At 43.0% G+C, this 25,736-nt stretch overlaps 2 protein-coding genes and 1 pseudogene across 3 annotated transcripts in view; all 3 read left to right on the top strand.

Annotated features, from left to right (window-relative positions):
* Positions 1–25,145, top strand: part of LOC131245764 (alcohol dehydrogenase class-3) — a 68,486-nt gene extending 43,341 nt beyond the window's left edge. The window contains exons 6-9 of the mRNA XM_058245443.1: positions 11,700–11,775; positions 24,323–24,480; positions 24,573–24,734; positions 24,834–25,145. Of these exons, the coding sequence (XP_058101426.1) occupies positions 11,700–11,775; positions 24,323–24,480; positions 24,573–24,734; positions 24,834–24,950 (513 nt within the window). The 3' untranslated portion in view covers positions 24,951–25,145. The remainder of the gene's footprint in view (positions 1–11,699; positions 11,776–24,322; positions 24,481–24,572; positions 24,735–24,833) is intronic.
* On the top strand, positions 6,292–8,383 carry LOC131245762 (pentatricopeptide repeat-containing protein At1g33350-like). 2 transcript variants are annotated; one of them, XM_058245440.1, is made up of 2 exons: positions 6,292–8,132; positions 8,234–8,383. In XM_058245440.1, exon 1 carries the CDS (start codon positions 6,356–6,358, stop codon positions 7,973–7,975), a length of 1,620 nt encoding a protein of 539 aa, XP_058101423.1. In that variant the 5' UTR covers positions 6,292–6,355; the 3' UTR covers positions 7,976–8,132; positions 8,234–8,383. The 2 variants fall into 2 exon arrangements, with proteins under 2 accessions (XP_058101423.1, XP_058101424.1); XM_058245441.1 differs by having other exon boundaries at positions 6,292–8,128; positions 8,234–8,379.
* On the top strand, positions 8,801–11,776 carry LOC131245761 (pentatricopeptide repeat-containing protein At1g33350-like; annotated as a pseudogene).
* Positions 25,146–25,736: the final 591 nt, after the last annotated feature.

The following is a 25,736-nucleotide window of genomic DNA, read 5'->3' as shown; positions in this document are numbered from 1 at the left end:
CCCTAAACCCGATGGTACCGGAGGATGACTCCAACGTCGAGACCGAGTGGATACACGAGCGCGCGAGGGCCGAATACCAGGAGGCCGCGTCTCCCACCGTGTCGTGGTCGGTTGGAAAGGAGTGTGGCCTTACTCGCCCGAGGGTAGGGGCAATACTAGTGAGTTTGACCGGCTCGCGAATGGGTCCGCTATCGACGTCTCCGGATAGGTATTGGCGGACTATTGGTCGGGCGGATAGTGAGGTTTCTTACGCTCATTTGGATTGCGGCTAGGAGAGCGGCAGTGCCATTTGGAGTGTATTGAACCCTGATGATTATGAAAATTGTACTGATACATGTTGAGAATTGGCATGCTTGAGTTGCATCTCGCATCGCATGGCGTGTATGGCCGATAGCATTCATATCTTGCACCGCATAGCCTTGTACGGTGATTGCATTCATGTGCTCATCACCATGATTCCGCATCACTCGACCTTGCATTTTGAGCACGTTTATATTGCGCACACACTTACACCACCCTCTAAGCTTTCCATAAGCTTATGCACGATTGATGCGTGCGGGTGACGCCAGGACGTCGCAGCCATAGTCTCTCTGTAGTTGGAGCGTGCAGCTGAGCTTCTGGAGTTTGCTTCTTTTGTTACATTGTATTTTTCCCTTTTGTCGCATTGTACTAAAAAGTTTTTGATCATAGTGGATTTTGTGGTGGTGTTCTTGTGGTTATTAGTTGTGGGTTATGCTTGTGTTATGCTCATTATGAATCAGACTGATGACTTGAAATCCTCCTTGTAGTATCCCAGGATCGGAACTGGTGAATGGGTGCCGTGATCCGAAAAATGGGGTTCTACGGAGGCTGTCGGCGCCGGATTCGGATCAACCGTATAATTTGTCTAAAACTCTCTGACTTTCTTTACACATATGAACTTGGGTGGTTTGATTGTTTGAATAACATGACACATAATAGTTTGTTTTCTGTGTAGGTGAAATGTCAGACAATTGTTTATCTGATACATCCACACCGATACAGTCGCCCGTTCGGTCCCCTGCTTTACCTACATGATGTTCACCACGAGAAAAGACAGTCAAATTCCTTGCAGAACCCCTCTTCCGGGCAGCAAAGAGCAAGTGGAGCTCTCCAATGAATCAGGTTTTATGTAACACATTATTGGAACAAATCGCCCTAGGAAGGAAAGCCGACAATGGCTTCAAGAGAGAAGCATATTAAGTTGCGGCCGAGCAAGTGACAAGACAAACAGGGGTGCCCGTCACCTCGCAGAACGTACACAACAGAATCCGATATCACAAAAGAGAGTACAATGCTGTCAGGGACATGCTTGCTGCTAGTGGATTCGGCTGGGACAATGAGCATATGGTGGTCACTGCGCCAGATGAAGTATGGGAAGAGTATCTCAAGGTACTATTAAATCTAGTTGTTCTATATCTGTCTATTCCATGTATTAGCTTTCAACCCAAACCTCTGATTATATAAATCTGAATACATGGAAATAATGCGGAGTGTTCTGTTTCTGTAGTCACACCCATGTGCTACAAGACTACGAGGCAAGAGGATCGAGAGAATGGATGACCTAGGGGTTATCATCGGCTCTGATCAAGCGACCGGACGTTATGTAAAGGGATCAAGGACAATGGTTGCATCGTCATCTAGGATTAATCGAGATCTGCATGAGACTTGGATGGAGTTAGATGACGATCTTGACGATCATGTTGACCTCTCCGAGGATACGTTAGGGGATTCTATAGGGACCATGCGCGGTCAATTTTCCTCGGACACACCGAGCATGCAAAATCGATGCTATCGCGACACTCCCACTCAGACATCTGATACAGATCATGGCCGCAGTGGGAGTGGGAGTAGCACTAAAAAATGACAACGCCCATCTTGACCATGTGATGTACTTGGCGTTTCTCTAAGGTCTGTTGTGGACGCTATGCGTGACTTTGGGGAAAGGAGGTCAACCGAACTAGTAAAGTTCTGGATGTCCTCGAAGAGGTGCAGGGCCTAACCAACTCTGAGTTCATTGAAGTTGGTCAGCTCTTAAGCAGAGATGAGAACATGGCATCCTTCTTTGTCAGCCTACGTCCTAAGCGCCACGTAGATTGGTTAAAACAAACCCTCCGAGAGAAGTTTGGTGATGGTGCTAGTGGTTCTGTTTGATGGGCTTCATCCGATGATGATACAGTTTATGCTTCTGGAATTGTAATAAATAATATTTTTTTACCTTCTGTTTTTGGCTTGGTTGTGTGGATTCCTTTTTTGGTTTCGGATTGGTTTGATCCTGGTAGGTTTACATTTTGTGGATGACATTAAACTGCTTACAATTGATAACTATAATGCTTTCATATCATCATATCAAGTAGACATTCATGATATTAGCCAAAATCTTAAATTCAAAATTTTGGCATATGTAAGCTCTAATACAGGTCTTCGACGAGGAAGCAAGGTACGTGTTAATATGGGTTTCAATGCAATGCAATAGCCCCACCAAGGCAGGTGCAAATAAGAAATTCATCTCACTTCTCTTTCTTCAATATCAGATACAAACATTTGTATCTACATATATCTTATTGTATCCGCTATCTTCATTTCACTATGCGATCTCCTGAATTGATTGAGTGTTATTTGTTTCTATAGATGAAGAAGGAAAAATATTACGTTGTTCTAGTTGGTCGTCATGCAAGGATTTATCTATCCTGGGAAGAGGCCCGATTGGAAGTAGAAGGATACAACGATAGTAGGTTCTAGGCCTTCAAGAACAGGAGAGAAGCTGCAGCTTATTGGGAGAGTTATCATTTTGGCACCATTGCTCATGCAAGTATAGTATCGCCGCACATTGAGGTACCTGCATCCCATTCCAGCGATGGGCTCGCCTCCCGGAGGACGTCATGGTCGTCGACCTAATAGACGACCCGAACAGTGGTTTCTCGAGCGACTTCAACGGATGATGCCGATGTGTCAAGGGGTGAAACGTTAGCTGCATTGCTAATGGGTATTGTAGTTGTGTTTTTTATCCTATATATTATCATTAAACTTTAGTCACTTGATTTCCCTAGTAAACAATTATCGTACTGGACTTAAGCATACCATCATGCTATGTTACATGGAATGCAATTCCTGCTTTACCACGTTTATTTCATATACTTATCTTAATTGATGCAGTTCATCCATTTTCGACTTCAGTTTCAAGGCTTTATACCAAAAAATGACAAGGATATACATCTCAGGTGGACCACACCACAAAAAAAAACTGCCAAAATTGGATATTCACCATTAAAATCATCTAAATCCCCACAGTACTATTCACATGACATCCAATATGTTGATTAGTACATACAACAGACGTAGATGAAGGGAAAAAAATAAAGATCAGCTACATCCAAATCTTTTATGGGCCCACAGAGTTTTTAATGTATAAAACTCATTAAAATCTGTTTCATGTAACATGGTCCATTTGAGATTTGGATTAGGCCAAATTTTTTACTGTAGTGGTACAAAATGAACTATAAAAACGTATGGACAATATGGATGAAACACATACATCTTTGTGGGTCCCACACAGCACCGACCACCAGCTAGGGGGGCTAGTTTGAGAGGGGTAGCCAAGCCGTTTTGAATAAGTCAAATTCGTATAGTCAATACCGACAAAGGTAGATATGCATGGGACGACTTGCAAGAATGCCTCACTGTGTTCTGTCCAATCCCATGTGCATCCAAACGGCATCACTTTACTCGTCCAAGATGCCTGTGAGTATCCAAACAGGCCTGCATTCTAGGTCCCGGGATGTAAGAATCCCATGGGATGTCCGACCGTCCACTAACACCACCATCATTACCTTAAAACCGATCCCATCCCTCCTAATCCCATGGGATCGGTCCGGCCAAACACGCCCTAAATCTCTAAATCCTTCCCTCTCTACCCTACCCTACCCGCACCCGTAGATCTCGAACCCTCCTTTGCAACCTGTTTTTTACCCTACCCTGTCCTTACCCGCACCTGAAGAATGCTCGTCGCGGCGGATTCGGAAGCCCCAAATCGTCCCGATCCCGATCTCTACCGGCCGGGTAAATCTCTCTCTATATCTCTCTCTTTCTCTCTCTGCAACTCTCTCTCTCTCTCTCTCTCTCTCTCTCTCTCTCTCCAATCAGGTGCGGATTAGCTACTGACAGGTTGAGTAGCAGAGTCGCCACTGAAGTGACGTCACTAAGTTTCGTGGGCCCCACCATGATGTATGTTTTGTATCCACGCCATCCATCCATTTGGAGAGATCATTTTAGGGCAAGATCCGAGGAATGAGTTAAATCCAAAGCTCCTGTGGACCCCAGTAGAGAAAACAGTGGGGCAGTGACGCCCACCATTAAAAATTTCTAAAAGCCACAAGAGTTTTAGATCAACTTGATATTTGTGTTTTCCCTTCTTTCATGTCTTTTTTAACTTTTGAACAGGTTGGATTTCAAATAAACATTATGGTGGGCCATAGGATAGTTTCAACGATGGGAATCACTCTCCACATTGTTTTCTGTGGTGGGGTCCACTACAATTTTTTATTTGCTCCATTCTTTGGTTCATATTCTAAAATGATAACTCAAAATGGATGGACGGTGTAGATACAACACATACATCATAGTGGGGCCCACAGAACTTGGTGACGTCACTTCAGTAGCGTCCCAACCGTTCGTACAACTCAGAGCTCGAGGAGCATCAATGCTCATCTTGGCACGACACATACCTAGAGCTGCTATAGCCGGTGTCAGCTAAGCAGCAGTAGCACTGTAGTTGAAGCTTCTTCAGGAAGTTACAAGACTTGAAGCTTCTTCATGAAGCTATAAGCTAGTGTGAGCTTGTGTGGGGCCTGTCTTGAATTTTTTGGTTTATCCACACTGTCCATCAGTTTTCCATATCATTTTAGGGGTTGATACTAAATTTTACGTATATCCAATAATCAAGTAGATCGCACCATAAGAAACAATGAGAATAATGATTCCCACACCGTTGAAAAAAATGACGATCTGAACCTTGCCTAATCCGATCCGACTCGGTTTTCCTGGCCTAGTCGGACTCGAATTGGCTCAAGCCAGTAAAGTTAGGATTAGGTTTGAGTCCGATGACCCGGATTCGATGCCGGATCGGATCGAGTTCGGGTAAAGCCCTGCAAATATCGAACCGGGTTGAGTTGGACCCAATCCGATCCGACTCGGTCCGATGCCCAGCTCTAGTCGGGATCTGACTGTGGGGCCATATCGATGAATGTAAACGATTAGATGGGATGCGGATTGCGTCCTACCGTTGCCCGTCTCCAGCTGGGAACGGGCAGTAGATATGAGTGGCCACCTTGGTGTATGGGTCTTATCCACACCGTCCATCCATTTTTTTCATATCATTTTAGGGGATAAGCCCCAAAAATGAGGAAGATCAAAGGCTCAAGTAGACTACAACATAGGAAGCAGATGTAATAATGATTCTCACCGTTGAAGCTTTTCTAGGGCCCACCATGATGTTTATTTGCCATCTAACCTATTCATAAAGTCAAGTAGACATGGATGAAGAGAAAACACAAATATCAGCTCCATCCAAAAACTTTTATAGCAACTATAAAAGTTTAATCCACATTTTGTAGTCCACTTGAGCCTTTGGATCTGCCTATTTTTTTGGTTTATACCCTAAAATGATAGTAAAAAAAATGAATGGAGGATGGGAATAAGACCCATACATCACGGTGGCCACTCAAAGCTGCTGCCCGTTCCCAACCAGAGACGGGCGGGGTTTGGACACAATCCGCGTCAAATTAGATGAGTCCAGAGTAACATTAGTAGGTAAGCTCCTGATGACCAGGGCCCAACTCACGTACGTGTTGCATACCACATTGGCCATCCTTTTGCGGTCTCATTTCAGGGTATGGTAAAAACAAAAACCAAAAGCAAGTCCAATTCTTACACAGACCACATCGTAGAAAACAGTAACTGAATGCCCACTATTTAAAACTTACTATGGCTCACCGTAATGTTTATTAGCTGTCCAACTTATTGATAAGGTCACACGTATGAATGAAGGGAACACACGAATAGCAGCTTCATCCAAAACTTTTCTAGCCCCAAAAAGTTTTTAGCAGTAGGATTCAATTCCTATCGCGTGGTCTACCTTAGTTTTGGATCTGCCTCATTTTCGGGACAATGCACTGAAATCAGCTAACAAAACAGATAGATGACGTGGATATATAACAAGCACATAAAGGCAGGCCGCACGGTCGGGGCCTCACCGACTAATATGTTTTCCGTGATTTGCCTAAATCCGCGTCCCTGTAAAGGGTAAAAGGCAAAGAGGACGTTCAAATCCTTAACTGCCATGACATCCTCCAACAGATTCCTATCAAAACCAATCCTCAACCAACACATCCTATCGCTGCTTGAGAAATGCACCCATCTCAGCCATCTAAAACAGCTCCAATCCTACCTTGTAACACTGGGCCATGGCCAGACCCAGTTCTTCGCATTCAAGCTCGTCCGATTCTCCATCCTCTCCCTCACCGACCTCAGCTACGCCCGCCTCATCTTTGATCATCTCGATTCCCCCAATATCTATCTCTACACTGCCATGATCACCGCCTACGCCTCGCATTCTGATTCCCGATCGGCCCTCCTCTTATACAGCAGAATGCTCCGTCTGAACCGTCCTCGGCCCAATCATTTCATCTTCCCCCATGTACTAAAATCTTGTTCTGATGGTTCTTCTATCAATGATATCAGGACCGTCCATACCCAGATTTTGAAATCGGGTTTCGATGAGTATGCAGTTGTACAGACCGCGCTGGTGGATTCTTATTCGAAGTATTCAGATCTTGAAACCGCTCGCCGGGTGTTTGACGGAATGTCTGAGAGGAATGTTGTGTCCTGGACGGCTATGGTTTCTGGGTATGCGAGAGTTGGGATGGTGGGGGATGCTGTTTTGCTTTTCGAGGAAATGCCTGAGAGGGACGTTCCATCTTGGAATGCTGTGATTGCTGGGTGTGCACAGAACGGGCTTTTCTCCGAGGCAATCTCATTGTTCCGAAGAATGCTCCATGTGGGTGCCCATGAAGAGAGGCCCAATCAGATAACCGTTGTATGTGCTCTCTCTGCTTGTGCGCACCTTGGCATGCTCCGTCTTGGCAAATGGATACATGGATATGTCCGCAAAAACAACATTGGCCCCAGCTCGTTCATTGCGAACGCTCTCCTTGACATGTATGGAAAATGTGGGAGCTTGAATGAGGCGAGACGGGTGTTCAATGAAATGCCTGAGAGAAGTTTGACATTATGGAATTCCATGATTAACTGCCTTGCGCTGCATGGGCAAAGCGAGACTGCAATTACTATTTTTAAAGCGATGGAACACGTGGGTGTCAAGCCAGATGAGGTCACCTTTGTGGGGTTGTTGAATGCCTGTACCCATGGAGGATTGGTCGATGAAGGCTGTAGCTATTTCAAATCAATGAGTCACGATTATAGAATCGAGCCTCAGATTGAGCACTATGGGTGTGTCATAGACCTTCTTGGTCGAGTTGGACGGTTCGAGGAAGCCATGGAAGTTATAAGGGGGATGAAAATTGAGACTGATGAGGTCGTTTGGGGTTCTTTGCTTAATGGGAGTAAGATTCATGGGAATATGGAGTTGGCAGAATTATCTGTCCGGAAACTGCTTGAGATTGATCCAAACAATGCGGGTTCTGCTGTTATGTTGGCAAATATCTACAGTGAATGTGGGAGGTGGGATGATGTGGGGATGGTGAGAAAGATGTTGAAGGAACGGGGAGTGCAAAAGACACCAGGGTGCAGTTGGATTGAGGTTGATAACAAAGTTCACCAGTTCTACTCAGCTGATAAGACGCACCCTAGAGCTGAGGAGATTCACAAGATTCTGGAAGGTTTAGCTGGGTTGTCGAAGCATGATCTGTTTCGGAATTGTATGCCTGTACTCTTTGATTGATGACAGCAACAGTGATGGCGGGGTTGATTAGAGGCCATGTAGTCAACTCAAGCTAGTTGATGCATAGAGCTTCTTTCAGTGGGCCACACAAGGAATTGGAGGCTGTTTGGATGGATTGGTTTCGAAATGTGGACTCGTCACCAATGACTGGCTGTAGGTAAATTTAAACGACAGCCCATTTTTTAAGGCATTTTCCCTTGAAAGTATGTTTTTTGTGTACAACCAGTTGTAGGTGATCACTTCTGTTCACAAATTCAGGGATCGACGGCGCCCTCCTGTTTGACCTCTATTAGTTGCAGGCCCGGGGTAATCGAAGTATCTAACTACAACAATATCTTTGCCACTCATCCTTATTTTCATGAGGGAAGTGCTTGCGCATACACAGAATAAGCATCTGTTACTAATGCAGTTGAATCAGGGCATTTGAACATGAAATTCTTCGTATATTATACATGAAACTATTCTTTTCTAATCCTGTCTATAACCCATACTATACATGAAATATTGGGTTGGCTCTCGATGTATGGCTCAGTAGTAGATGCTCTACATTTCAATGCTGAAGTCCTGGGTTCGAGTGCCCATTAATTATAAACCATTTGCTTGGGGGATGAAACATTGGGTATAAAACCATTGCCGTCCATTCAAACTCGAGCCATAATAATACATTTCTGTGGATCCATAGATCAAATATTAAAAATCAGTTTTGGCATATCATATGGTCCACTTCCGATCGAGGGTAATATTGTGATGGAGACATCATGCGCACATGCACGCCCCCCACCCTACGCACGTACTCAAGTAGGTAAGGCCCTGATGACTAGTAAGGGTGTTTGCGTCAATTTCCATGTGGCCGTTAAAAAGAGCGGGAAAAAGCAAAAGAGGACGTTCAAATCCTTAACTGCCATGACATCCTCCAACAGACTCCTATCAAAACCAAGCCTCAACCAACACATCCTATGGCTGCTTGAAAAATGCACCCATCTCAGCCATCTAAAACAGCTCCAATCCTACCTTGTAACACTGGGCCATGGCCAGACCCAGTTCTTTGCATTCAAGCTCATCCGATTCTCCATCCGCTCCCTCACCGACCTCAGCTACGCCCGCCTCATCTTGGATAATCTCGATTCCCCCAATATCTATCTATACACCGCCATGATCACCGCCTACGCCTCGCATTCCGATTCCCGATTGGCCCTCCTCTTATACAGCAGAATGCTCCATCTGAACCGTCCTCGGCCCAATCATTTCATCTTCCCCCATGTACTAAAATCTTGTTCTGATGGTTCTTCTATCAATGATATCAGGACCGTCCATACCCAGATTTTGAAATCGGGTTTCGATGAGTATGCAGTTGTACAGACCGCGCTGGTGGATTCTTATTCGAAGTATTCAGATCTTGAAACCGCTCGCCGGGTGTTTGACGGAATGTCTGAGAGGAATGTTGTGTCCTGGACAGCTATGGTTTCTGGGTATGTGAGAGTTGGGATGGTGGGGGATGCTGTTTTGCTTTTTGAGGAAATGCCTGAGAGGGACGTTCCATCTTGGAATGCTGTGATTGCTGGGTGTGCACAGAACGGGCTTTTCTCCGAGGCAATCTCATTGTTCCGAAGAATGCTCCATGTGGGTGCCCATGAAGAGAGGCCCAATCAGATAACCGTTGTATGTGCTCTCTCTGCTTGTGCGCACCTTGGCATGCTCCATCTTGGCAAATGGATACATGGATATGTCCACAAAAACAACATTGGCCCCAGCTCGTTCATTGCGAACACTCTCCTTGACATGTATGGAAAATGTGGGAGCTTGAATGAGGCGAGACGGGTGTTCAATGAAATGCCTGAGAGAAGTTTGACATTATGGAATTCCATGATTAACTGCCTTGCGTTGCATGGGCAAAGCGAGAATGCAATTGCTATTTTTAAAGAGGTGGAACACGTGGGTGTCAAGCCAGATGAGGTCACCTTTGTGGGGTTGTTGAATGCTTGTACCCATGGAGGATTGGTTGATGAAGGCTGTAGCTATTTCAAATCAATGAGTCGCGATTATAGAATCGAGCCTCGGATTGAGCACTATGGGTGTGTCATAGATCTTCTTGGTCGAGTTGGACGGTTTGAGGAAGCCATGGAAGTTATAAAGGGGATGAAAATTGAGACTGATGAGGTCGTTTGGGGTTCTTTGCTTAATGGGAGTAAGATTCATGGGAATATGGAGTGGGAATATGGAGTTGGCAGAATTCTCTGTCTGGAAACTGCTTGAGATTGATCCAAACAATGCTGGTTGTGCTGTTATGTTGGCAAATATCTACAGTGAATGTGGGAGGTGGGATAGCCTCCTTCATGAGGATTGGTCGATGAAGGGCTAAAAATTCCAGAGTATACTGCTCTCCTTCATGATCTCTCTAATGCTATACCAGATCCAGCTACTCAGGATAGCCTCTCTTGGCCCAGCGACAAGTCCAACAATTTTTTGGTCCGATCTTTTTACTCTCACCTCGCTTCCTCTGTCCCTCCAACTGCCGCAGTTGCCTCTTTCATATGGAAGTATGCGGCCCCCCTTAAATTCATCTGTTTCAGCTGGCTCGTTAGTAAGAACAGAATTCTGACAGTTGATAACCTCAAGAAAAGGGGTATGAACATTGTCAGCATCTGCCTCTGCTGTATGAAAGCAGAGGTAACGGTGGATCATCTCTTGCTTCATTGTTCGTTCGTTGATCAGATTTAGTCAGATTTTCTGTTTTGGTTCAACATCTGCTGGTGTAACCTGATATCGGCCCTTTCGCAATTACTCTCTTGGCATGGGGTTAGAATGAGCAAAACAAGAAAGAGCATTTGGAGGATTGTGATCCTGGCGATCTGGTGGTCAGTTTGGGAGGAGAGGAATAACAGATGTTTCAATGGCATATCGTCTTCGGTCACAGATGTCAGGCTAAGGGCTAAAAATTTTATTTTCGAATGGGCGGGCAACGTAAAAGGGCTGTCTCAGGATAAGCTTTTATTTCTTGGTTGTTAGGTCCTCTGCTACCTCAGCAGGGACCTTCCCCCCCCCTTTTTTCCCAAACAATGCGGGTTCTGCTGTTATGTTGGCAAATATCTACAGTGAATGTGGGAGGTGGGATGATGTGGGGATGGTGAGAAAGATGTTGAAGGAACGGGGAGTGCAGAAGACGCCAGGGTGCAGTTGGATTGAGGTTGATAACAAAGTTCACCAGTTCTACTCAGCTGATAAGACGCACCCTAGAGCTGAGGAGATTCACAAGATTCTGGAAGGTTTAGCTGGGTTGTCGAAGCATGATCTGTTTCGGAACTGTATGCCTGTACTCTTTGATAGATGACAGCGACAGCGATGGTGGTGTTGATTAGAGGCCATGTAGTCAACTCAAGCTAGTTGATGTATAGAGCTTCTTTCAGTGGGCCACACAAGGAATTGGAGGCTGTTTGGATGGATTGGTTTCGAAATGTGGACTCGTCACCAATGACTGGCTGTAGGTAAATTTATACGACAGCCCATTTTTTTAAGGCATTTTCCCTTGAAAGTATGTTTTTTGTGTACAACCAGTTGTAGGTAATCACTTATGTTCACAAATTCAGGGATCGACGGCACCCTCCGGTTCGACCTCTATTAGCTGCAGGCCCGGGGTAATCGAAGTATCTAACTACAACAATATCTTTGCCACTCATCAAACTGTGTTGATTGTTAATTGATGAATTCTCCACTTCTAACTTAATAGGTTGTGGAGGGTGCAAAAACAGCTGGTGCTTCACGTATAATTGGTGTAGATATCGAGAGCAAGAAGTTTGATGTTGGTATATTTTTAACTGTTCTTAGCAATGAAAATTTGCTAGTAGTTCCATAAAATTCTTTTATTGAGATAGTGGAATTATAAAAAATAAAAATAAATAAAAAATCATGTTCCAAAACTTGAGGCTAATTGCTAATTTCTTCAGGAAAAGGTTTCCAATCTATTGTTGGCTTTCCTTCTAGTGTTCTTAACTCTTGGACAAGTGTTAAAAGGATTTGTTGTTGCACTTTTCAATGTCTCAATTAGCATTTCAACTAATATTCTCAAAAAGGAAACTTCTATGAGCACCCACTCTAGCGGTTGAAGATGCCCATCCTTTCTACTTTCAGTTACACAATATGACAAACTTTTTTTACCTTTCTTTTTTCTTTTTCTTTCTTTCTTTTTTTTTTTTTTGAGAGGCAATGAATAAATTTTTTTTTTTTTCAAAAGAGCGAAGATGAGAAATCAACGCCCTTACAAACTACAAAACAGCATCACAAAAGTCATCCACATTTACAAGAGAGACTCACAAAAGTCCCAAGTGTGGAAGCCCAAAAGACTACACCTTTGTATTGCTGCATAGCCAAAAGTAAAAGGATGGGTGTAGTCGTGTAGCAGTGGCTCTCTTCTTACAGTGCCATCTCTGTAGAAATCAGTCTTAGAATAGATGTTATGATCTTATTTGAGTCCTGTTGACTCTTCATTTTTTATGGTTAGATTAATGTGAATGGCCTTAACATAGCTACTAGACTCAGAAGTAAGAAATGTATTTGGAAAAAGATGCAAGAAACAAAAAACATGAAACATCTCATGTCAAGTTGTTATGGTAACTAGCTAGAAGTGTCATTTTGTTGTTGTTGTTGTTTTTTTTTTATTTTGGCCAATTTTTTTAAAAATTAGCTAGAAGTGTGAAATGAATGTAGGAGACGACAGGTGAGAAGCATAGGTATTTATGAGGGGAAATGGGTCTCCCTAAAACTAGTGTTCGAAATATCGATACTATCGGCCGATATATCGGCCGATATTATCGTTATCGCACCCCTGCGAGACGATACACTCGCGATAACCCCCGGAAGATACCAAAAAACCCAAAATCTAGATATCGGCCGATATATCGTCGATATCGCACGATATTTTGACGATATCGGACATCATCATCCAAAAAAATTGGGAAAAAAAATTAGAGGGTGGATTTCGGTACCTGTAGAAGAGATCGCCATGATCGGAAGCTTCCATTTGGCGGGCCATTCGAATTGAAGCATCATTCCTAGGTTTCCACAAATAAAATCTCCGATTTTGGAGAGAAATCCCGAGACATCTTCGCCGATTTGGGAGAAATTTTAGGGTTCCGGAAGCCGGAACCCTCTCTGCTTAAAAAGTAAAGGTCGTTCGAGCCTGTTTTTTTTACGCGGATTAGCTACTGACAGGTTGAGTCGCGAGATAGCTACTGAAGTAACGTCACCAAGTTACGTGGGTCCCACTATGATGAATGTGTTATATCCACACGGTCCATTCATTTGGAGATATCATTTTAGGACATGAGTCAAATAACGAGGCGGAAAAATATCTGTAATGGACCCCACTACAGAAAACAGTGGAGAAAGTGACATCCACCGTTGAAACCTTCCTAAGGTCCACCGTGATGTTTATTTGAGATCCAACCCGTTAATAAGTTAAAAAATATATTATAAAAGGGAAAATATATATATCAGCTTAATCGAAAACTTCTGTGGCCCTCAGAAGTTTTTAATGGTGGGCGTCACTATCTCTACCGCTTTCTATGGTGGGGTCCATTGGAGCTTTGAATCTTAGTCATTCTTAGGTTCATAGCATAAAATGTTCTCTCCAAATGGATGGACGGTGTGGATACAAAACATACATCATGGTGGGGCCCACGGAACTTGGTAACGTAAATTCAGCGGCTACTCAACCCGTCAGTAGCCAATCCGCAACCCCACCCTTTTTTTAATCAAAATCCATAACCGCGCACACCACCTAGCTATGTGTTGACGTCACCAAGTTCTGTGGGTCCCATCATAAGCTATGTGTTATATCCAGACCGTTCGTCCATTTGGCTAGCTCTTCTTAAGGCTTGAGCCGAAAAATAAGACAGATCCAAAGATCAATTGGACCACAATGCAAACAGCAGTGGTAGATTGAACGTCTACGATTGAAACCCTTTTGGTGGTCACGGAAGTTTTGGATAATATGATATTTATTTTTCCTCTTCATCCAGGTCCGTGTGACCTAATTAACAAATTGGATGGAAAATAAACATTATGGTGGGCCCTTCGAATATATTAATGGTGAGAATCAGTCCCCCACTACTATTTGCGGTGTGGTCCACTTGAGCTTTGGATATGACTCATTTTTGGGTTCATGATCTAAAATGATCTCTCCAAATGCATGAACGGTGTAGATATAATAAATACATTATTGTGGGGGCCATGTAACTTTGAAATATTTGTACAACTTGCACCAAGGAGTGTCGGCAGAGTACTAGGATTTCCTGCCAAAGCCTTCCTGCGCTTGAAACCTTAGTGGGGCCTGTCATTGATGTTTGTGAGGAATCCACTCCATCCATCTGTTTTGTGAGATCATTTTAGGACATTAAATAAAAATGAGTAGGATCTAATACTCAAGTGTGCCAAAAATGTGAGGATTGAACATCCACACTTGAAATATTCGTGGGGGCACATAAGTTTTGAATCAGACTAATATTTGTATTTTCAATTCATCCATGTAGGAATAACGTTATGAACGGTATGGATGGCATGTTAACATCACTGTCGACCCAGGGAGGTTTCAACGGTAAGGAATTTTCCTACCCACCTTTTCCTTTAGTGTGGCCCACTGTAGTCTTGGATCCTTTTCATTTTTGCTCTCAAGTGCTAAAATAATCTCAAAAAATGAATGGACGAGGTGGATTTCTTATAAACATTACAGTGGGCCCCACCTAAGTTTTGAGCGAAGGAACATGGCAGGAAATTTGCATACGATCAACGCCCCACCCTAGTATGGTGGGAAGTGGATCCCCTAATGAGCAGTGTACTTTGTAAACTTTATGGGCGCACTATAATTCATGTATTTTATCCACTCCGTCCATCCATTTTACCAGATAAATTTATGGTTTGAATGAAGAGAAAAAACTACTATTAGCTTGATCCAAAACTTTTGTGGCCCATTAATGGTCAATCACCATTGTTTCCTATGGTATGGTCTACCTAATTATTGGATCTGTTTTATTTTTTGGATAATGTCTTGAAATGATATGGAAAAATGGATGGACGGGGTTGATACTGAATATAGTTGTCTTAGTTCAATCGGACAACGCATAGCTTAGGACCCTATACAAAGGAAATCTGTTATGTACACTTCTTTTTTGAAACTTTATGAATTAAAAGTGTGTATTAAGGGCCTTTTTAACAATCCCCAAAGTTTCATTAAAAAATTCAACCATTTTCCTAATGTTTCCCCATGTTTCCCAAAAAGTGCGATAAACTATGCGATACAAAACGATATATCCCGTGCGATAACCGATACGTATCTGTATCCCAAGGGTGCGATACATTGTGCGATACCGATATTTCGAACACCGCCTGTAACTATGGTCCTAAGCCTGCTTCATACTCTATTTTATTTTATTTTATTTTTAAGTTTTGCCATGAGATTTTTCAAGGATACAGCTTTGAAATCACCACTCAGAAGTGAGAAATGTATTTGGGAAAAGATGCAAGAAACAAAAAACATGAAACATCTCATGTTACGTTGTTATGGTAACTAGCTGGAAGTGTCATTTTGTTGTTGTTGTTGTTGTTTTTTTTTTGGGTCAATTTTTTTTAAAATTAGCTAGAAGTGTGAAATGAATGTAGGAGACGACAAGAGAAGCATGAGTATTGATGAGGGGAAATGGGTCTCCCTGTAACTATGGTCCTAAGCCTGCTTCATACTCTATTTTATTTTATTTTATTTTTAAGTTTTGCCATGAGATTTTTCAAGGATACAGCTTTGAAATCACCACTAGGCATCTCAGACACTCCGGTATCATGATTCCCCTTAAATTTATAGTTTGGGTAGTGGATATGACTAAGGACTTGAAGAGTAAGATAATGATTAGGGTACCTGACTACACATTTGAGAGTAATTGGTTCGGGGAACAGGAAAATTTTTCAGACATTTGTGACCTGTAAAACAATTTCTTGTTCAAAATTTTGGGGTTACATTACTATTCCAAGTCATGACCATAGACATGAAGATAAGCATGAGGTGGATCTGATCAATTTACAAACATTTGGAAACTGTAAAGCTGGAGGTTAATGATACTTTCTGGTTTATTTTCCTGATACTATAGGAACCAGAGACAATCACATGCAATGGGAGTGGAATTAGTGCGTTTTATTGGAGTCTGGTAGCATGTTCATTAGTAGTTTTTAGGATTTTTGAAGCTAGAGACATTTAAAGAGTCTTTAAAGAGACATAATGAAGGGAGAAAAGTGTAGCTGATATGAGCAGAACAACATGATGTAATAGTTTCTCTAATTATACAAAAATGCCAAGCTGATTGCTTGAGTTGTATTGACTATCAAACTCCCACCCTTGTCTGATTCATTATGTGAGGCCCCTTACCCTTAATGAAAATTATTCTTTCTGACTAACATGCTTTTAGGGTTTTCGGCCCTTTACTTCTCAGTCTTTTGTTCCTGATTGAGGATTGAACCTCAAGATCTTATTGGGAGTTTGTAAATTGGACCTTCCGTTTTCCCAAACATCCATTAGGGTTTGTTGTATTGTGGGATAACATTGCTGCTGCACATGCAAATCTCATCTGTTGGTGTGGATCAGTGTCATTCTTAGTAGCCAGATTCTTCTACCTATGCCTTGCTCCGTCTTCCCGTTCATGAATCCACACTTCAGGGCTGGAACATGGGTTCATAGTGCTTTTGTCTCATGAGGGTCGCATGAGGTTCTCATTCAAAATTCTGTATGTTTGACACATTGACACGACAATCAAGATTATATTTATAACATACTCTTGACCTTTATCAAAATATGTAAGTGTACACCATTTATTCTTGAAATTTAGTTTGTTTATTTCAGACCATTGTTCCATAGTGAGAGTAAAGGTGGTAAAGATGGGCTCACAACCTTGATCATTCAAGTTACGTATGTCTAATATGCAACTTTTCTCTCATATAGTATCATATGCGTGTATATTCTATTTATGGCACTTGTATCTACAATGCATATATTATTTGTTAGGACATTATATATGTAGAAGAGAGGATATCCAGACCACCTTGGGAGGTCGAAAATTTCATTATGCCATTTTTTTTTAAAAAAAAACGTGGCATATTTATGTGGTGATCTAAAACTCTGCATTCATAAGGGAAGCAATGCAATGACCACAGAACAAAAATCAGTGATTGGACCAACATTTAAGAAATGGTGTATTAAAAGCACCAAAAGCAGGTGGTTCTTTTTATGACTTTTTTTTTTTTTCCATGGATACCATTGTCCGACCATTGTATTTTTTAGTTTATGCTCCATTTATGTAGCCTTATGAGAAATGAATGGCTGGGATCATTTTTGTTATCCTTTCAAAGAAAGAAAGAAAAAGAAGGCTTCAATAATCATACATGCATGCATGCCTAGTTTGACACGGACTGGATATCCTTCCACTATCCATGTTTCATATGAATTTACGTAAGACCAAACATGTCTAGTCTTCCCCACCTCTTTTCCTCCCCTTCGATCGAGTAGCATAAATGAATATGATTAAGCAAGGATCCATATTAGTCCACTTCATCATCACAAAGATTTCTTCGGCATGGAGGAGACTAAACAACCTAACCTCCAATATAAGAGAAGTAACGCGCCACCTTGATGTCAATTCCCGGAGATAGACAAGCCATCGACAGGAATTCCGCCTTTAAAGAGCATTCACCAACCCAAAAATCTTTCCAAAATTGGACTTTCTCACCAGTGCCCGGAGAGAAACCGATATGATCATCGAACTTTGCCTTAGTTGAAAGCACACCTTTCCAAATAGCCAAGGCTTTGTACATACAGGAGTTTTTAGTACACCATCCTCCATCTTGGCAACCGTACTTGTTTATCATTGCCTCTCTCCATAGTGCTTCCTCTTCAGTTCCAAGTCTCCATAGCCACTTCTCCAAAAGAGTTATATTCATCATTTTTAGATTCCTAATGTCCACTCCCCCATCCTCCATGGGTCTGCAAACCTCCCATCAATTAACAAGATGGAATTTTTCCTTGTTCTCCTAGCCTTGCCACAAGAACCCCGTTCTTGATTTTTCTAACCAGTCTAGAATTACCTTGACGCTTGAAAAGAGACATGAAGTAACTTGGGAGTTTGGAGAGAGCTACTTTAATGAGAGTGATTATGCCCTTGAAAGATAGATACGACCCTTCACCTGCAACCTCCTTTCAAATCTCTCCACCATTCTATCCCATGAATGAAGACTGGCTTCCCAATGCAAAGGGGCAAGCCTAGATAGGGAGGGGAACAAACCTACTACACATTAAAAAACTCTTGCCATATGCTCATTTTTTGACTTGGTTAACTGGATTCCCAGCATGTCGCATTTTGTGATATTAACCTTCATGCCCTAGACAACTTCAAAACATCTAATAACAATCCTTAGCTTGTCCACCTTTCTTGCTTCATCATTGCAAAACAATATTGTGTCGTTAGCAAACTGAATATGGGACACCGAAGACAACTTCCCAACATTGAACCCCTTATAAAGATTAGTTTATTGACTGTAATCTAACATCCTAAAAAAAAAAGAAAAAAAAGAGAGGGGTCCCCACACATGTGGAGCGTCTACAATATTTTATATCATCCATTGTTTTGGCACACGTGGCCGGCTTGATCATTTTTTGGCCGTTTCAATCCACAATGGTGGATCCAGCTACGGTTTGTCAAGGCCTTCTCATGACAAATCCTGGCTATCCACTTTCCTTAGCAGTTCAACCCAATAGACTTCAAGATCATGGTTCAAACATGATACAAAAGATACAAATGCAAGTATCGGCCGATACGGCCGATACGTAACCGATTCGGCACACCCTGTTATAGATGCAAACCACTTCCTCACAAACCTCATATTTTCCTTCCACCCAATTTCCATCCACAATGACCCCGCTAATTCTATTGCATCTAACCCTTGGGCAAGCGATGCTATGAAAGAATTGTGTTTCTGGACTGTCCCCCCTTTTTGAGGCATGTGGCTCTCGATAGCTACTTCCATTTTATTTTTGCAAAATTGGAAACTAGTGTGGCAGTCCACTCTAAAAGAATGGCACCAATCTTTCACCAGCCTCAGAAAACCTTTAATCTCGAACTACATTAATTCGAACCTCAATGGTTCCAGCCCCCAATTCTCGTCAATAGCTTCCAACAGAATTGAGCAATGATCTGAGATGGGCTTTGGTAATGCACCAAAGTGGGCAAGCAGGTACCGATGCACCCAATCAGCCGACAGTAAGAATCTGTTGATTCTGGTCACTACCGCACTGTCACACCCATTTGACCATGTGAACTTCCCCCCTTCCATGGGAATATTGAACCAGGGTCAATCCACTCTAACATGAGCATATCTGTTCTTTCTAGAACTCCCCCTTCTTCGCTGCAATATTTGGCCCATAAATTGCAGTGAGAAGCCACTTCTCATTCCTGGAAACCCCCTTTAGAAGCACCGAAATAGAAAAGTTTCCTCCCCACCAGCTTTCTTTCTTCAACAATGAAGTGTCCCAAGCTATCAGCCGAACCATCAGCGTCAACAGAGGCCCAGTCTTTAGACCTCACCTCCCATAGAGAGTCCAAAAATATTATGTTGATCCTTGAAGACTTGGTTTCTTGAATAAAAATAACCTGAGCCTTTAAGCATTTACAAACCTTCCTAATGTGCCTTCTTTTGTCCTTACACCCCAACCCTCTCCCCCTCAAGTTCTTCATGTCGAAACTGACTTGCGTTTTCCTTTTGTCCCTTCCCTAGAGAAGTCATCTAGATCATACCTTATTTCTGACTAGGGGTGTACACGAACCGAGCTACCTCGGTTAGCTCGCTCGACTCAACTTGGTTCGAAGCTAAGTTCGAGCCAAGTTGAGCTGATTTTTTTAGCTCGAAAATGAGTTCGAGCCGACCTTAGCTCGACTCTACTGGGATCGAACCCAACTCGAATCAAACTCGGATCGAACCAGTTCAGTGACTCGATTACTTTGATAGTGATGTTGCTCACCAAGTGTTTGATGAAATGACTCAACGAAGTGTGGCTGGTGGCAAGGAAGGTATGTATATGAAACGAATACCCTTTTTTGCTTGATTTTTATGTTGCTTAGAAGGTTTTTGATAAAATACCTATAAAACCACTGTTGTTGTTTTACATACAGTGAGATTTTGAAGGTGCAGTCCATGTGTTTGTGAAAACGCTGCATAGGCAAACTCGGCTCGAACTGGCTCGAGTTGTTGATTGAATCAAGCCGAGCTGGCCAGTTAGGCTCGAGGACCGAGCCAAGCCCAGTTCGAGTTGGGGTCAGCTAGTGGCCAAGTCGAGTCAAGCTGAGGCCAGCTCGACTCGGTTTGACTCGCTTTACACCCCTATTTTTGACGCCAGGTTGATCAGCTCTTTGTTGCGCTCAGGCAATTTGTGAATTCTCCTCGGCGAGTTAACATTCTGATTCTGTCGGCCCCACTCTTCCACAAATTGGAACAGAGCAAAATAAACTTTTGCCGAATCCCCAAACGTAACCCCAATTTCTCTCCCTACGTGATTCAGAGTCTCCCAGATCCACCTTCCCCTGATAATTTCCACACATGTAGTAATTTTGTTAATAGTTTGCTTTTCCACATTCCGAGCTGTTTCTTGCAAGGCACTCAGGCCTTCGCAACCACACCTTCAGCTTTTGCGACTTGCAAACGAGTGACCTCTGACCCCTCCTCCCTGCCACCACCACCCTCCCTGTGCACATTTGGGTCATCTAGTAGCTCCATTGGAATCAACTTTTTCACCACATCGCTGAGATCATTAGTCCCCTAGAGCAGCGTCCTCTTTGACTTCTATAACAACAACATCCGTCAGACGTAGAGCAGAAGCATTGGAGAAGGCCTCTGACGATATCTAAGCTTTCTATCTCAAAAGCTCAGGAAATAACAGGAGAGATCAATATCGCTACCTAAGTAAGATCCATCCCACGTGTGACGTAAGTGGCAACACATGTGCCTTAAAAGAAGAACTCGCATGTCAGTAGCATGTGAACCCAATGCAAGAGTCTCCCATCATGAGCTCTGAAATCGATTAAAGCTGCCTCTTCAAAAATCTCCTCACACCACGTATCCCCAACAAGTTCGGACGTAGAAGTTTGGCTGAGTTAGGTTCGGATCCGAGCCAACACATAGCTTCCATGCCTCTAGATCGGGCATCTAAGCCACCACCTCGAGCACCTCCTCTGCAGCAGAGGTTGCTTGATTGGAGCCATGTGTCCCAGCCTTGCTGCCACTTTATTCTCTCATCTCGTTACACGTCTTGTTGATGTCATCCTTGTCAGACGAAACATTACCTTCAACTACTTCCTCATAAATGGTGCCACACTTTGATGCCAGAAGACTTTATTCGCCGAATGGTGCCATAGAAGGTTGACATGTATCGTCTCCTACTTTTGGTGCTCTGCTGGAGTACAAGACACATACTCCATCTTCCCCCGACACCAATGTTTCTGGCTGGGATTCCACCATTTTTGAGATCCTTCTCCACTATCTTTGGCCACTCCCTCTCTATGCGAACCTTCACTAGGGCCTCCCCAACTCCGTTGAAAACTGACTCTGGGACAGGGATCCATGTCTTTTGTCTCAGGCACATCTTTGCCCACCTGACCTCCAAACCAGTTTCCGTTGCTTGGTCTATTGTTGTTACCTCCTCGACACACAACCCATCATTATGAAAGTGATGTAGAGCGGGTCACGGACACTTTCATGTCCAAGATGGATCAGAGAAGACTCAATTAGAGGCAGAAGTCATCAAGACTGTCAGAACCTTAAAACGGGCATATCTCGCAAACCGGAATAAGTTACTCGACGTACCATATGGTTTTGGGGTAGGGCGAGCTAATTTCGCCAACCAACCCGGCAATGCCGGGTTGCCCATGCCAAATTTGCGAGATTCCATCAGATCAATAGTCAAATTCCATGTTTATTTCTGTTTTTACAATTTTTAGTAAGTTTTAGTTTGATTATAACTCTTCATCTGTTGGGCTTTAGGAGTTGTGTCCAACATGAAAAGTGTTTAGAAAAATTAGGAGAATAACGTGGTTAAGCTACATAGGACACTTACTACAAATAGGAAATTTACTATTTATAGTAAGTTGCGAATTTTAGGGAGTTTTAGTTATAGTTTAATTCCTAAACTTATTCCAAGTCTTGGTATCCCTATTTAAAGGGTTGTAGGCTCATTTATTTCACCTATCAATCAATCAATTTACGAATTTTCATGAATACTATTTCTATTTTCTTGCCTTTTCCTCGTGGATTCGAGAAGTCTCTCTGAGGAGTCCAAAGAAGCTCCGTGGATTCGGAGTAGTTATCCTTGAGGAAGACGATGATCGACCTCATCACGTTCATCCCTGCATCAGAAAGCCTCTGCAAACCAGAGTTCGACCAGAAAACCCCCTAATTTGTACCACCCTTCTTCATGGCTGAACGACGATATCTCTGCCCATCTGCTCAACTTGATAATTGGACCACCTTTGTAAAATGCCCCTTTGAACAGAACCTTATCGATCTCCACATCTGGCTGGAGGGAGATCCTCACCTCCGACAGTGATAAGGTTTTGAGCTTGAACTTGCATTCCTCCACCCCTCCGCTCTCCGGCATCTAGTCCTGAACCTTTGCGATTGAAGCACTCATCCCAACCTTTGTATCAAACTCCCAACTTAGATTTTTCCAGGCATTCTCCACCATTGCTGGATGTGCTCTCAACACCAACCCAGCTGGAGATTCCTTCCATAGCCATTTCTCCTCCCCTGTTTCCCGGTAAGCTTCCCTCCTTATTCCCCCTCCCCTGTTTCCCGATGAATTTGCCCTCCCCTTCCTCCGTCCTCTAACCTAACCCCTTTACCCTTTTCCTTACCCCCGGAAGCAACTGCATCTCTGTAAAGAGACACCTGTCCTAGCCTCCCTCACCACCCCATCTCTCCTCTCCACCCACATTCACTACCCTCCCTGATGTCCCTTACCCAGTCCCGTTTCTTTCCTCTTTGCTTTTTTCTCCCCCTTCTTTTCACTCTTTCTAGCTACCTGATGATTCACAGATGGTGGCCAAATCTTGCTTTCTTAACAGTGAGCTTCAGACCATGGTGGAACCTCCCATTCAGAGCTCTGACCATTGTGGACATGTCCTCTCCTTACCAAGCATGTGAAGGCGAAGCCTCTCATATCTCCAGTGTCTTTCCTTTTCAGTATGAACACCCTAATCGGCGCCACGTTGCCGAAAACCCTCCAGAAGTTTACCTCTGTCCACCCCTCTAGGAAACTCTCCAGGAATAGGGTTGGGAGTTTAGGCAGAAGGCCCGATATCGCTGCATCCTTCCATTCTTTCATATTTCCTTTCTTCTCCACTTGCACCCACTCCCCTTCTTCAATGGTTTCCCCTGGCTGTGCATCTCCTTGCTGACTCGAGCCAGCAACCTCTTTCCCCTTTCCATCTCTTGTATCCGTCCCTCCTCCGATGAGAGATTTCCGGTTTCTGTGATCTGCTCTGGTTGCCTTCTCTTGACGGTAGCCTTCTTGGTCCTCTCAAATGGCCCTGCATCCTTTCCCGCTGTCGGCCTCAATCCTGATAATGATGTCTCTCGAGACTGTCTCTCTCTCTTTCTCCTCTCTCAGAAAAATTGCTTGAAAACCTCTAATGGTTTTTTTTTTCCCTTTCCATTTTCAGTGCAATCCAAACTTCTTGTTATGGTCTGACAGGTGGACATTAATAGTTCACTCGAGTTCTTGTCGATTTTCAAAGTGTGTCGGCTGCATCTGAGCAATGTTCCCCTATGCTATTATTTGGGGGATTTGGATAGGGAGGAATGCAGGAATTGTTGAAGACGAGTCTTTATCTATTAAACCCCTTTCCTGCTTTATTGAATCTTTGGTTCTAGGACGGGCTCTTGTCCTCCCTGAATTCTGAGGGACCTCTTTTACTTCCATGACAAGTAACATGATGCTAGTTTTGTGTGATCAGTCCTGTGCTGGGGTCTGGTTGTTTCTGGTGTGCTATCGCATTTTGTTGTTTATTACTTTGTAGTTTTGATTTGCAGGGGAGTGACAATAGTGTCACTTTCCACTGCTGTTTTCCATCTTTCTTTGTCCTCTGTTTTTAGTGAAATTGTCATTAAAGAAAAAGAAAAACCATTTATCAACGGGATTTTGGGTCCTCTGATCTATTATTTTCAGTTCAAAAGATATGTAGTAAATATTTATTACTACATATTTATTGTCGAATTAATGTTTGTTTCTTTGTTCAAAGATCTCATTAAGTTTTACGTGATAACTATTTGCAGCAAAGAACTTTGGAGTTACAGAATTTGTGAATCCAAAAGACCATGATAAACCAATTCAGCAGGTGCTTGTTGATCTCACCAATGGGGGCGTCGACTACAGTTTTGCGTGCATAGGAAATGTTACTGTGATGAGGGCTGCTCTAGAATGCTGCCATAAGGTGAGACTATAGTTAGCACACAACATTTTGATTTTCCCAACAGCTGTTCATTCTCCAGGTATAAAATAATGCTCTTTTGGTCGCTACTGCAGGGTTGGGGAACATCTGTTATTGTGGGTGTTGCAGCATCTGGTCAGGAGATATGTACTCGTCCGTTCCAGCTGGTCACAGGGCGTGTTTGGAAGGGAACTGCCTTTGGTGGTTTCAAAAGCCGCTCTCAGGTCCCTTGGCTCATTGACAAGTACATGCAGAAGGTATTTCTGTTATTCCATTGTACGCCATTGCACTCTACATCTGGTTACATCAAAGAGTTAAGACCATGATCACCTGTTTCTTTTTTGATGTTTTGGCAGGAAATCAAGATTGATGAGTACATTACCCACTCTCTGACCCTTGGAGAGATCAATGAGGCATTCCATCTGCTACATGAAGGGGGCTGCCTTCGATGCGTGCTCACAGTGCATCCATGAGGTGATCTAATTGCCCTTTACTCCGTATTAAGCTTGTTCGCCTCTTTCTCCTCGTTTTGATAGGGGCGGCAGTCTCAACATTTCCGAAGTGGTTTGCTCTATAAGCAGTAGATAATGGGTATTTCAATGTTCGAACTCCTTGGTTTTATCTTTCCCAGCATTTTGAAATGAACACGTCGTGCTTCTCGTCTTGAAGTTGTAGTACATATGCAATTAGTTCATTTTCTATTTTCCTAATTATCTTTGGATTAAGTTGAGAAAGAAGGATCTGGAAAGGACCGTCAAATGTTTACCCCGTGAAACTTTGCAGTCACTCCATGACCTGCCTCGTGATTTTGAGTGCAGTTGATTTGAGTAGAGCTTGTCTAGGTTGAAAACCAGAAAGTTTGGCATCGAGCAGTGCCAACATGTTATGTTGATCAAAGCCATCCCATCATGTTGAATCATGAAGATGTAGTAGTTATTTTTGCATCGAATTCAATGAGAGTCGTTGAGCATGATCATCCTATATCATTGTGGATGGTGGGTCAACCTGACCTGAGGACCCAACCTGCAACCTGAGCCGACCAGAATTCTAACCTGAGGGGTCCAACTTGAACCCAATCCACAGTTCTCTACACTCAACCCAACATGGCTGGGTACATGTTATAATTCCCAACCTGACCCCAATTTGCTGACCCAAATTCAATTTGGGCTGGCATTGTCCAACTCAAGTTGACTCTGCTTTCAGATGAGAAACAAATCTGAAAATCTTCATTGTCAAAACTCTTTTAGGGGATGTAATGA

The sequence above is a fragment of the Magnolia sinica genome, chromosome 5 (genome assembly GCF_029962835.1).
Source record: "Magnolia sinica isolate HGM2019 chromosome 5, MsV1, whole genome shotgun sequence".
Taxonomy (NCBI): domain Eukaryota; kingdom Viridiplantae; phylum Streptophyta; class Magnoliopsida; order Magnoliales; family Magnoliaceae; genus Magnolia; species Magnolia sinica.
This window is presented reverse-complemented; position numbering and strand designations above follow the sequence as displayed.